Here is a 13,735-nt window from a genome sequence, read left to right as displayed (position 1 = left end):
AATGCCTCGAAGAGGCCAAGGAGTGGCGAGACCAACTCCTAGAAGGAGACCCACGACACTTCCGATGACGATGCGGAGAGTCACCTCTCGAATCATCTGTCGAAAGCCCCGCAGACTTTGACTTCCGGGGCTTGGACACCCGGCCTACCGACAACAACTTCTTATGTTCCCGTAAGGCTTAGGACGTGAGCGACTGGCAGTCGATACAGTCATCCGTGTCGTGGGCCTCCCCGAGGCACCAGAGGCAGGCGTCGTGCGAGTCCATCACAGACATCTTGGACCCACACTCCCCGCACTTCTTGAAGCCCGGACGCGGGGTTGAAGACGAAGTAGAAGACATCTTCTGACGAAGGATTTTCTCACAAAAACGAACAGAACTCTAAAGAGTCTAGGCATAACCGAGATTCACGAAGCAACACGTTCGCGGAAAAAACGGAACTGAGGCTACGGGCGTCGTGCGTCCTAGTTATCACATCGGATGACGTCGGAGGAGGTCCTTGACGACGGCGCATCGACGCAGGACGTAGATGCCGAAAAAAGTTTCCGAAGCAGCACAGCTGTGGTCATTACCTGTCATAGATATGGAATACGTCGGAGGACCCAATCCCCTCAAAACATCTTGATCTATACCGTAAGCTGCTAGCGGACGCAAAAAAAACTGCATTCCAAATCTTAAGATCACACCCGAGCGCAATGAACAACACAATCCTTCGTAAATGGAAAGACAACCTTGATCGACATATGATAAACTAGAGATCTCCACGAAATGCTCACGTTGCGCCCTCAACAAGCAAAGATAAAGCTGATGAGAAACGATTGGATAAAAACCAATAACCACAAAAGAAAATACAGCCTGAATATACAATGCAAAACGGACATAAGAGCAATCAATGAGCTTCCAGCCTATTTGACCATCTTCCCAGATAACATGATTCGAGCAATATACCTGAAAATACGGATGAACACCATACCTACCCACTTCTACCTAGCAAAAACGAGGCTAATCCTGTCCACAGAACAATTTTGCTGATTCTGTCCAGAGACACAGAAACCAGAAATATTACATCATCTTCTGGTGGAATGCGACAACCTTTCAACACAAAGACTCAGATTCGGTGCCTTCTATAAGATCGCAGAACAGAACATGGAGGCAGAAGAAAGATGGACGATGATGCTCAATGGTAAATTAAACAAACTGATTTTTACGATATGCCAATTTTTTCAAGAAATACTAAAGCTAGACAAAGACATCATAAGCTAGAAATGCATAAAACGGAAAATTCTTAGAAACTGACAAATTAAGTTTAAAAATTAAACTCTATCATTTAAAAAAAAAAAAGAATGTGATTATCTGGGTGTTCAGTTCATTATGAGGCTGAATGGTAATGCTCAGGTGTCAAAGCGATGTGTTAAAATGCAACAAACCACTGGGGAATACTTAGATTCTTGAAAACCTGACTGGCCCAACCTGTGAACATGGCCACGTGCATGGCTCAACCAGTGAACACGTGCACGGCCCAACCGGTGAACATGGCCACGTGCACGGCCCAACCGGTGAACATGGCCACGTGCACGGCCCAACCGGTGAACATGGCCCGGGAAGAGTATAGATCCAAATCCATGGCGGTTGCAATTTTGGGGCTGAATTGATGGAGAATTGCAGAGTTTGCCCTGCTTCAAATCATTGAAAATAACTTTTTGAAGAACATTTTAGACCCATCATGATCATCATCGAACTTTGCAGCACATTTAGAACTAAACACACTTTACCTTGAAGATCAGCTTTCCCTGAAACCTGTCAATGGATGAGACTGTGGGGCCATGACAAGGCAACTCTGACCCATTTTCTAATTAACGCTCTCGCAGTAAAACTCTGCTATAAGGAGATCTAATGGATTTTGAATAAAAGAAGATTTTTTTTTTTATAAACGCACTTACTCTTTTTACACATCCTACTGATGCTATGAATTTTATGAAAACAAAACAGCACCTCAGGCTTTTTATCCAAGCCCAGAGACCAATGAATGAAGGAATCCATGTAATTGTGTTAAACAGTAATTATATAGTGCCTCCTTCGTATTTATATTGGCCTAAGCCTACTTGCGCTACACGGAAAACTGCGTTGCAAAGTTCAGATTCTGAGTTAACTTCGCCACCATTTTAAGATTCATCCGCCATTTTGATTTCTACTCGTGTGTTCTTCGTTCTAAAATGGTGGACTATGTTTTCAACTTGCAACCAAGCCTTCCGACCTTGGAGTTCTGTTAATGTTTAGGTTGTCCGAGAGCCAACTGTTTAGACTGAGCAATGAGACCTTGTGCGTCATATGAACTGTTGTTTAAGTGTTGTCTCAGCTCACAAGACTCATCCTTGTATAAACATTGGGACAATGAAGAACAAACCTGGAGCGTACGTAAAAGAACTTAGTATAAGGCTTACCGGGGTATACGAGAACATACAGCGCTATTGTGTCTTCATGTAAATGCAAACCTATGTAATCCTTTGCATAATATTGTATAATCTGTATGTGAACTAGGCACGAACTCTAGACCAAGAATTATTAAAATGAAGAGAAGCTGGACAATATTACATGAATTGTATAAAAGGCACTCTCTCACCTCTCTTTGTCAGCTGGTACACACTGCGAGGTGTTGGGAGCCAGATGGCTATCTGTTTTGCTTTGTAAACTGTACAGTAATAAAAGATCTGTGATTGGTGCATTTCCTTTGTGGTACTCAGCCTCGATATTTCTTTGTTCTTTCAATTGCACATACACAATACATTCAACCAATCGCATTCAGGGTTACCAGACTGGAGTAACTATCAGCAAAACAGAGGTTGCATCAATCATAGCGACATGGCCAGGTCACGATGGAGAGCCCAACTGTCCATTATGCAAAGCATCATATGAGGATTTATTGCACTTTTTATTAATTTGCCAGGCGTATGCTTTTATTGGGAGTAACGAGTTGGGCGTTTGCTAATGTCGCCCATGGTGGAAACTCCTCGCACTGGCCTGGCTTTATTAGCTCATGTGCAATGTGCTTTTAACATGAGAGAATATGTGAAACCTGTAGACTGATCACACCCTTGGGCGCTACACAATGATTTGGAATGACGAGCAGTGTTCCACGAAGAGTCATACTTTTGTATCTCCTTTTTATTCAGTGTAATTTTTTTCTATGCATGTTTTTTATATGTGTTTAGTTCTTGTGCATTTTATTTTTATGTTCTTTACTGTCGAATAAACAGGTATTGAATTGAATATTGAGGTAGCCTTCGACCATGGGATCAGGTGAGTATTGGAGGTTGTAGGTAAAAGAGTAGAATGCAATTGTTTTGAATGCAATAGTTTCGAACCAAAAGGACCGAAAAAAAAAGTCGAATGTACGTACTTTTTTTTTGTTTTTTGGGGGTGTCCCCCCCAAAGCCCCTGTTTTTAGTGTAAAACCCAGTTTTTTTTCCTATACGAAATAAAAAGGCATTCGACTTTTTCAGTCCTTTTGTTTCGAAACTATTGTAGTTCGAAACAATGTATTCGACCCTTTGACCAGACACCGTATTGGATAGGGAGCTCCTTAGAAGAACCCTGGAGGGAATCGGATAGAGAAGGCTACAGCCTTTAGGCCCTCACCTTATCCAGTTCTCAGACAGTGGGGCTGGCCCATCACTTGTTACCACACTCAGATGTATGGAGGCATGTACTGTGAGGGGGGGAACGAGAGAGGCACAGACACTAGTGTATCCCAGACTAATAGCACACTACAACTCTGAATACATGATATCCTTTCTAATAGAAACCTTTGAATCACAGCTTAGAGCCAGGGGGTTTGTGAGGCCATCAGCGATGGTAACCCCTTCTATGCTGGGCCTAGATTATCCCCAAGGCTCTGTGGATACTCGACTCGTTAAGGCACAGAAGCCACTAATGAGCTGTTTGTGCATCGCCAAAAGCAAACCAATATCACAAGCACACATGAGGATGGAGATCTTCTGAACACCACTGCGGCACAGAAGTCATGACTTTCCTCTTGCATGGGGGAGAGGCACAGCTGGGGCACATTAGCTGATCAGTTGTAACATTGTTTTTCCCTGTGTAAGCACTTCACTGAACAGATGTTATATAAGATACAAGCACTTGGCTCTTTTGTTATATAAAAAAATGATAAAAACACTGAATTGGAATACAAATCTTTGAGTGGACCTTGGAGGAGTGCCATTGTTTTGCTTTATGGTTTTCTATAAGAACATGTTGAGCTTTCCATTTTCATTTTCTCCCCGACTCATTAACATGCAAAATGGTACCTGTGCTGCGCAGAAACGTCTCATAATTGAAAGCTGGAGTTGGCGAGGTCAATATTCCTGGGAACAAGAAAAATTGCCATTTTAAACCTTGACTATGCAACACATGAAGCTTGCTTTGCCTGGGACTGCTCTGTGAACAAGATCACTCAGGTAGGGCATTGCAGACTGGCAGAGCGAAGACCCCCGGCGAAGAGGGAAAGCATTCTGCGATCACACAAAACATGCAAAGGAGGCCCGATCTGCGCTGCCTCCACCATCTCTTGCGTGCTCTCTCCATATCGCAGCCCCTCCCTCCAGCCCTCCCAGAAACACTAGTGTACAGGGGCAGTTATTGACCCATCTCTCTCCTCGCATGCACTCCATGCACTCCCTCCCCTCCGTCCCTCGCACGCACTCCTTCCCACACACTCTCGCACTCCCTCCCTCCATCGCGCTCCATCCATCCAACTCTGTCCCTCCCATCCCATCCGTCCCTCGCACTCTCCATCCATCCATCCATCCCTCGCACTCTCCATCCATCCATCGCTCGCACTCTCCATCCAGCCCTCCCTCCCTCCCTCCCTCCATCGCTCGCACTCTCCATCCATCCATCCATCCCTCCCTCCCTCCCTCGCACTCTCCATCCATCCCTCGCACTCTCCATCCATCCATCCATCGCACTCCATCCATCCATCTCTCGCACTCCATCTCTCGCTCCTTCGATCCCTCACTCCCTCAATCATCTTGCTCGTGCTCCCTCTATCCATCGCTCCATCTATTAATCTTTTGCACTCTCCATCCATCGCTCGCTCCATCGCTCGCACTCTCCATCCATCCATCGCTCGCACTCTCCATCCATCGCTCGCACTCTCCATACATCCATCCATCCATCCAGCGCTCCATCGCTCGCACTCTCCATCCATCCATCGCTCCATCGCTCGCACTCTCCATCCATCCATCGCTCCATCGCTCGCACTCCATCCATCCATCTCTCGCACTCCATCCATCCATCTCTCGCACTCCATCCATCCATCTCTCGTACTCCATCCATCCATCTCTCGCACCTTCGATCCCTCACTCCTTCAATCCATCTTGCTCGTGCTCCCTCTATCCATCACTCCATCTATTAATCTTTGCACTCTCTATCCATCTTTTGTACCCACCCCGCGTGCCCTCTAACCATCTGTGCTCCCTCTATCCACCCTGCGCGCCCGAAGCAAATTAATTTGTTAGTGGGCTAGCAGGGGAGGCTGGTGCCAAGACGTTTGAGACATTTCAACTCAGGGGTAAAACCATTTGAAGGCTTGATTCTTTTTAAAAGGTTTTGGAGATTTTCTGAAACTACAGTGTCCCAGATTGTGTGTATACAGTAGTAAATGACGTTGAGCAGGTTGTCTGGTGTAGTGGTCTGAAGTCAAGATGGGATGTGGGGCTCTGTGTTTGAATTATTGCCTAAGGACTTGTCAACATTAGGGGCCATTTGGGTGGCTTTGCATAAATATGGGAGTGTTCTGTGAATATGGTGATTGAGATAGCGAGGTTGTGGCCTCAAGGTAGTTGGGATGGGCAGATACAATGATGCCAATCTGGTTGTAGAAACTGGTCCTAGAAGCGCACAGCCTCGGCAGTTTTTCTATGGGACCAATTGTTTGAAATTAATTTGCAGAGGTTTGTGGAGATAGTTTTGATAGCGGCAAGCACTTCCGTCTCAAGCCAGATATAAAAATCACCAGGTATGGTGAAGAAACAAGGAAATGTCTAGTAAACCAAGAGAGCAAATGTTAGTGGCCATAGATAGAAATAAGCTGGAGGAAGAGGTGTATAAACAAGGGACAACATGTGGACATGCAGCGATGGATTAGGACATACACTGGGGCACGAGGGGAGGCCATACCCTTGTAAACAAGGGGGATGTGGTCGGTCAGAAGGTGGAGACAGGCCAGTTTGGGGCATTCTTACAGATGTTTTATTGCAAACAATAGGTACAAGACCTCACTGTCCCCTAATCTGTGGATTTCCTTGCCTAACAAAACTAACCATGGTGCACTTCAGTTGTGAAGTTGTGAAGTCCAAAGCAAACAGTCGGTCCATCATCCAATACAAAGCTGCACTGATCCTACTACTAAGACAAACATCTAAAGACCAGGCGAATGACTCCTTTCTCCTGGAAAAGCTTTCTCAACCTTAATATATAATTCTTAGATAGTTTTTGGCTATCTGTTGTATCAACTTATTCAGTTCCTTTAGGGGAATTCAACTTCCTGGTTCCCCTTTCTCTTGACTTTGTAAAGTCCTTTTCTTTGGCGTTCTTGACCTTTGAGTTTCTCTTTGTGCTTTTGTCAAGTGACTCCGAAAGTCTCTTTCTCTAGTATCAATGGGGAAAAAAGAACCGGTCTATGGTTTTCCAGGTTTCCGTCTTCCTATGGTTGTTTAACTCCACATGAGTAAGACATCCTACAGCAAATTCTCCTTTTCTGGTTCACAGATTCTCTCAATGGGGCAAGTACAATAGACCCAATAGTAGTTCTTCTCTTGGCCACTTAGTTTATTACTGAGACGAGTAGGATGATTCCAGTAATGTCTCACGTTCTCTGGGTTATTTATGGTATTACTGAGACAAGGCATATGATAAAGATTCTCACTTTCTCGGTTTTCTCTCGTATCACTGGGATGAGCAGGATGAGTCCTGTGATGATTGTGCCAATAATATTCCTTGCTTGACTTTCTTATATCACGGCTACTGATCCGAGTATGGTTCTGGTACTCCTACACTTGCCTTCCCTCCCAGGTCTCCCGTCATTCCAGTTACCTTTTATTGCACGGGTTGGTGTCACTGGGCCAGCTTGCAGAATAGGGACTTCTCTTTGTTCTGTCAGGACGGCTTCTGCTTTCTCTCAGAATCTCCCCCTCTTGTCCATGGCTCTGCAGCGCCAATGTTGCAGTTTTCTTGGCATAGTTACCAGACTGTACCGTCCACCTCTCTTGGGTCACAAGCTAGCATTCATGACTGGCTCTCTTCTTGGGGATTTCCTTCCCGGATTTCCTCTTCCTTGAGCTCTGCTGGTGCTTCCCTCACATGACAACTGCTTGCGTCCTCAACTCGGAGGATCTCCCAGTTTGGATCCGCTTCGACAACACCGCTGGTTTGACACTCCCGGGTTTCACTTCTCACTGAAAATGGTCCTTCTTCCCTTTTTATGATACACTGCTGGGCCCTCCAGAGTGGAGGATTATAGTCCTTTCTCTCTTCCAGTTGAGCGCTCTCCATCATTCGCTCATTCCTCCTTGTCATAGTATTGCTGTTTTGTGCCCAGTGAGTGATTGGTGTTGCTTGTTCACTCTTCTTTCACGTTAGTCTTACCAGATATTTCTTCAGGCAGGGTCCTATGGCACTATAACAAGCAGTGACTTGGTCTTTCTGCAGCTGTGACGTTACTGTTGGTCCAAGCAGTGCTCCAGATAATATTTTGAAGTGGGAGTATCACTTCCTATTTTTTTTAAAGTTGGGAGTAAAATAATTTTTTAGGCAGTATAGATTTAATTCAAATTCTCAATGGGAGTATTTTATAACTGCGTAAAAATGTTTTCATTGGAAAATGGAAATGTTTCTGTAATAAATATTCCTTTACACCAAGTTATTCATGCACAATGGAAGTAGTAAACAATGTCTCTTTTTTAATCAGGCTGTAATAATAGTAGTTTCTTTCTGTTGTACTATGTGCACTACTGACCCAAACATATCCATGGAGCAGTGTGGGTGAAAGCAGAAGCACACGGTCCTACGTGTTTCCGTTTCCTGCTTTTTCCTGGGAGTATTTTTACTCCCTATTTTTATTTCTTGGGAGTATTTGCCTACTTTTAGGGAGTAAAAGTGGATGATACACCCCTTATCTGTAGGGCTGGGTCCAAGAGAGGAATTTTGTGAGTTCCTCTGCAGATATTGAGTACTTGTCCCCAAGGATAGAGCTGATAACAGTTAAGAGACTGGAATGAACACAGGTAACATGAAAGGGTGGTCACAAGAAAATAAACAAATGAGGGCAGATGGACTCCAACATGTCCATGTGATGGAGCACCTGAACACTTCAACAGAAAAGGCGACTTAACTCGTCATGGTGGAAAGGTGATGTGTCCGATATGTGCAGTTCGTGTTGGTGTGTGTCCAAGTAAAATACAGTAGATTGAACTACATATTTTCTTTATAGGTGTTGGGTAAAATGGGATGGAAGAATTCTGTGACCCAGAATAGAGAATGATGGCTTCACAGTGTGAAGATGCCTGGTCCTGTGCAAGCAGAGGAAGGAACAAGTTACTTACCTGTAACTGTTGTTTTCCAGCATGGGTCTGGCATGGATTCACCTGCTCATGAATATTCCCCGTCATCGGGCTGGGAATCCTCAGTAAAGAAAAAATCATTATCAGTTTTGTTTCTGATCTGTCTTTCTTAGTAGTAACCAATCACTGATCTCTGGGTCATACTGCCCCCAGCCAATGACTGCCCTCTCCCTAAGCCCCTCCCCCGGCAGCCATCCTCAGATTTGGTAGCACGTAAAGTGGCAGTATGACCAAGTAAAGAGCCGCAGAGGGGAAGGAGGTTTCGCATGTGAATCCATGCCAGACCCATGCTGGAGAACAACAGTTACAGGTAAGTAACTTGTTCCTTCTCCAGCATGGGGTCTGGCATGGATTCACATGCTCATGAATATAAGAATACATAGCAGTATACACATGCACAACCACGGCAGGTGGCAACAGGCTCAACATTAAGCAATACAACAACTCAACATTAAGCATCTCTTACCTCCTCACCAGGCTCACCTTAAGCGAACAGGTTGCGCAGCACTGCTTGGCCGACCCTGGACTCCTCCCTGGAGTCCCGATCGATGCAGTAGAATCTTGTGAAGGTGTGTGTTAACCTCCACGTAGCAGCCCTGCAGATGTCCAGCAGGGGCACACCAGACAGGAACGCCGTGGTAGCAGCGATCGCTCTGGTCGAATGGGCTCTCGGACGGCCGGGCAGCGGTCGGTTTGCCAACCGGTGACAGTGCATGATGCAGCCAGAGAGCAATCTGGAAATGGAAGCCTTCGAGAGAGCCTTCCCTTGATTCACAGGTCCAAAGTTCACAAACAGCTGTGATGTCTTCCGAAAACTCTACGTGCAGTCCACGTAGAACTTCAGCGCTCTAGCTACGTCCAGCGAGTGCAGAGTCCTCTCGGCCTGCGACGAAGGGAAGAAAACTGGCAACACCAAGGGCTCGTTGAGGTGGAAGTTCGACGGCACCTTGGGCATAAAGGAGGGGTGCGTCCTCAGCACCACCCTCATGTCGTGAAAAGTCAAGTATGGAGGCTTGCAAGATAGGGCCTGGATCTCTACCACTCGTCGTGCAGAGGTGATGGCCACGAGAAATGCTGTCTTCTACGACAGAAACTTCAACATCGCCGAATGCATAGGCTTGAATGGGTCCCCCATGAGCATGGTCAGCACCACGTTGAGCTCCCACGCTGGGTCAGGGGCCTTCACCGACGGGAACGATCGGAATAGTCCCTTCATAAATTCCTTCACCAGGCGATTAGACCACAAGGACGCCCGTCCTGTAGTTCTGGTCTATCGGGAGATGGCAGCCAGATGTACCTTGATGGAGGAGTGAGCCAGTCCAGCTTTTGCCAGCGACAGTAGGTACGACAATACTTGAGGGGCCGTAACCCACAGAGGGTCAATCTTCTGTGCACGGCGCCAGACAGAGACCCTCTTCCACTTATGTCCATAGCACTTGAGAGTTAAGGAGGCCCTGGCTTTTGCAAGAACCTCTCTGCAGACAGCCGGGATATCGTATCCTCCAAACTCTAGTGCTGCAGGAGCCAAGCATGCAAGTTCAGCGACTCCGGGTCGTGATGAAGAATGGCGCCTCCTTCTCTGGAGAGAAGATCCGCGTCCATCGCCAGCTTGATAGGTGGGGACGCTGACAAGCCCAGAAGGTCCGGGAACCAGATCTGTCTCGGCCACGCCGGTGCGACGAGGATCATCCTGCACCTGGACCTCTTGAGCTGGCTGATGAGACGGAGCAGCAGCGGCAACGGAGGGAACGCGTACAGGAACAGGCCCAAGGGAACGAGAAAGTATCGCCCATGCTCCTCGGCTGTGTGAACCTGCTGGCGAACCTCTGGCACTTGGAGTTCGTCGCCGTCGTGAACATGTCGATCTGGGGTTTGCCCCATCGTTGAAAGAGCCGATCCATCTGGTCCTGGCGTAGTGCCCACTCGTGGCATGAGCGTAGCTCCCTGCTGAGTGAGTCGGCGATGGTGTTTTTTATTCCTGCCAGGTGGAAGGGAACCAGAAACATCCCCTGGGCGACGGCCCAGTGCCACAGATCCTGGGCCTCCCTGGATAGGGCTGGGGATCTGGTGCCTCATTGCTTCCGGATGTAGAACATCGTGGTGGTGTTGTCGGTGAAGATCCTCACCACTTTGCCCTTCAGGGACAGAAGGAACGATTTGAGCACCCAGAACACGGCTCGTAGCTCCAGGATGTTGATGTGGAGAGACCTCTCCTCTGGGAGCCAGAGGTCTCTTGCGTGGAGATCTCCGGTGTGGGCCCCCCATACTTCCAGGGAGGCGTCCGTCGTCACTGTCTCCTGATACGCCGGGCTCTGAAACTCTGTGCCTGCCGTGAGGTGCGCACGGGTACCCCACCATAGAATCGCCCGACGGAACTCCTCGTCGAGCGGGATCCTTTCTTCGAAGCTGCCCGCCGCTTGAATCCAGTGGGCGTCGAGGAACTCTTGTAGCGGACGCATCCGAAGTCTGCAAAGGGGCACAAGGTAGATGCATGAGGACATCATCCCGAGGAGGGACTTGATGGACCTCACCCTGGCCACATCCGTGGCTAACAGGCGCTGTACCTTTCCCAAAATGGCCATCGTCCTTTCTTCCGACGGAGATGCCAATCGCTCCACTGTATCGAGCTTCGCTCCCAGAAACAGTGCCACCTGCGACGGAACTAGGTGGGATTTGGGGTTGTTGATGGCGAATCACAGTTCCGTGAGCAGGCGGACGGTCCTCGCCGTGTGTGCGACGGCAAGTTCTCTTGACCTTGCACGGATTAGCCAGTCGTCCAGGTAGGGGTAGACCTGGATCCCCTGCAGGAGCAGCCACGCCGCCACTGGTGTGAGGCACATGGTGAACACCCTCGGTGCCGACTTTAATCCGAACGGCAGGGCTCTGAATTGGTAGTGATGCCCCTGGACTAGGAATCTGAGGAACTTTCTCTGTCCTTTTAGAATGGGGATGTGGAAGTAAGCATCCTCCTGATCCAGCAACGATAGGAAGTCGATCTTCTCCAGCTGTCCCAGCACGTGCTGGAGGGTGACCATCCTGAATTTCTGTGCCTTGATGTACTTGTTTAACCGACGAAGGTCCAGGAGGGGGCACCAACTACCTGTCTTCTTTCTGACGAGGAAGTACCTTGAGTATACTCCGGAGCCCGGAGCCTCTTGAGGACAAGCTCAATGGCACCTTTCTTGAGCATCGCCCTTACCTCCAACAGCAGTTGAGGGACGCTATTCTCCTTCTTGGCCACGGGAGGAATGCGAGGACACTTATTTTGAAATTCTAGCGAGTGTCCACGGGCCAGGGTGTCCAGCACCCAACGGTCGGTGGAGATGGACTCCCACACGATGACGAACTTCGTCAGCCGGCCTCCCACCTGGGTGCTTCGGTGGGGGCCCGACGCCACGGCCGGTTCAGTCCTGTTTGGAAGATGCCTTGCCGCCTTGGCCTCCTTGATGACGGCGGGGAGACCCTCCTTGCTTGCCGCGACCTCTGTAGGCCTCCTGGGACGAGGAGCGGGCCGTCTGGCGGTACGTAGAAGAGCCACCGATGGATCCCTTGGAGGCTCCCTATCTGCCTACGGAGCTCTGACAGGGCCACCGTTGCTGAAGGACTCCTAGGGCTCGGGCTGTCTGTGTCGGTCTTGATGGCCTGGAGGGATTCATCCACCGTCTTCCCAAACAGGTTGTTGCCATCGAACGGCATGTCCAACACTCTGGTCTGGACATCCTGGCAAAAGTCTGTCGCCTTGAGCCATCCTCGGCATCGAAGGCAAACCTTGTTGCCCAGCTGGTGAAAATCGGTATCGGCAATGTCCGTTGCCACCATTATGGCGTGATCCGACGCCACCTCACCTTCCTGCAGAATCTGTAGGGCCTCTGCCCTCTTGTCGTCTGGTAGGAAGCAGGGTAGATATCTTGAACCAAAGCTCCCTGTCGTAACGGGCCACAATCGCTAAGGCATTGGCCGCCTGAATCGTTGTCACCGCCGAGTCCAATTTCTTGCCCTCGCTGTCCGGCGGGGAAGTGGAAGTTGAAAGCCGCTGCACCCGCCGCTTTCTTCTTGGCCGCTGCCGAGACGACCGAGCCCGGCGTAGGCTGGGCCCTGAGGCACAAGGGGGCGGCATCGGGGACCCGGTACTTCTTCTCGTACCGGTCCGTTTTGGCAGGTGTCGTGGAAGGGTTCTTCAGGATAGCCAGTCGCTCGTCCCAGATGTCGTCAAGCAGCGGTACAGTGAGGACCGTCTTTCTCTTGGCCTCCCGTCGTTGGTAAAGAAAGCCTTCCTTTTTCTGTTCCTCAGGGCAGAGCTGGAAGAGCTCAGATGCCCTGGCTATCATGGCGTGGAAAGAGCCAATTTCGTCAGGCAGAGAGGCCCGAAGGGGTGATGAAGGAATGTCTGTTGTATCATCGCCACCGTCGTCGTCCGTGTCCGTCGCCGTATCATCCCGAGGGTCCGGCGAGGGGGGTGAGGGGTCCACAGGCCTTGCCGGCACGAAGGGTGGTGCAGGGTGGACTCTCCTCCACTTGTTCGGAGGCTTCCCGACGGTCCTGGTTCTGGATCCTCCATCGGGGTCCGTGGCAACCTCGTCCTTCTCAGTACATAAGGATTGGATCACCAACAAAATGGCCGCCGAGCTATTCTGGGGCTCGGGCAATGGCTGCGATGGGCGGGATGGCTGCTCCACTGGGCCTTTGTCGTCGCCATCGTCGCTATCTTCGATCCCATCAGCAGGAACCTTCCCCTGGGATCGAAACTTCTCGAACCTCTCGTTGAGGCCTTCAAACCTCTCATTGAGGCCTTTCACGGTTTCCACCAGATCCTCCTCGGACGCTGAATCCGAGTCCGTAATGGCCACCACCCCCCCTCCTTTTCCAACGGGGTCTTCACGAGGGTCTTCACGATGGGCTGGAAAGAGGATTCCCTCCGCGGTGGCAGGGAAACTCTGGGCCCCCGAGGCCACCTCCACTGGCGTAGTCTCTGCCGGCTTCGCCAGGGCCGCTGCGACAACCTCAATAGAGGCCTTTGCTGGGTGGATCAAGGCCCTCACCACCTTAGGTGCGCCCTGGCCTTCGCTTTGGGGGGAGGGTCATCGCCTCACTCCCCCTTGGCTCCCTTCGAGATTGA

The 13,735-nt window shown here is 49.4% G+C and overlaps 1 protein-coding gene across 5 annotated transcripts in view; it reads right to left on the bottom strand.

Moving 5' to 3' along the window:
* The window catches only part of GLT1D1 (glycosyltransferase 1 domain containing 1), a 924,582-nt gene that overhangs the window by 561,800 nt on the left and 349,047 nt on the right, over positions 1-13,735 (bottom strand). For 3 of the 5 annotated variants that reach the window (XM_069620127.1, XM_069620130.1, XM_069620126.1), the window contains exons 6-7: positions 4,306-4,362; positions 2,619-2,687 (exon numbers count right to left, since the gene is read on the bottom strand). The exons of 1 other annotated variant lie outside the window; for it this stretch is intronic. In XM_069620127.1, the coding sequence (XP_069476228.1) occupies positions 2,619-2,687; positions 4,306-4,362 (126 nt within the window). The remainder of the gene's footprint in view (positions 1-2,618; positions 2,688-4,305; positions 4,363-13,735) is intronic. One more of the 5 variants, XM_069620128.1, reaches the window with a different exon arrangement.

Source organism: Ambystoma mexicanum, chromosome 10, assembly GCF_040938575.1.
Source record: "Ambystoma mexicanum isolate Mex_15411 chromosome 10, UKY_AmexF1_1, whole genome shotgun sequence".
Classification (NCBI taxonomy): domain Eukaryota; kingdom Metazoa; phylum Chordata; class Amphibia; order Caudata; family Ambystomatidae; genus Ambystoma; species Ambystoma mexicanum.
Note: the sequence above shows the minus strand (reverse complement) of the source record. Positions and strands in the feature narration are given on the sequence as shown.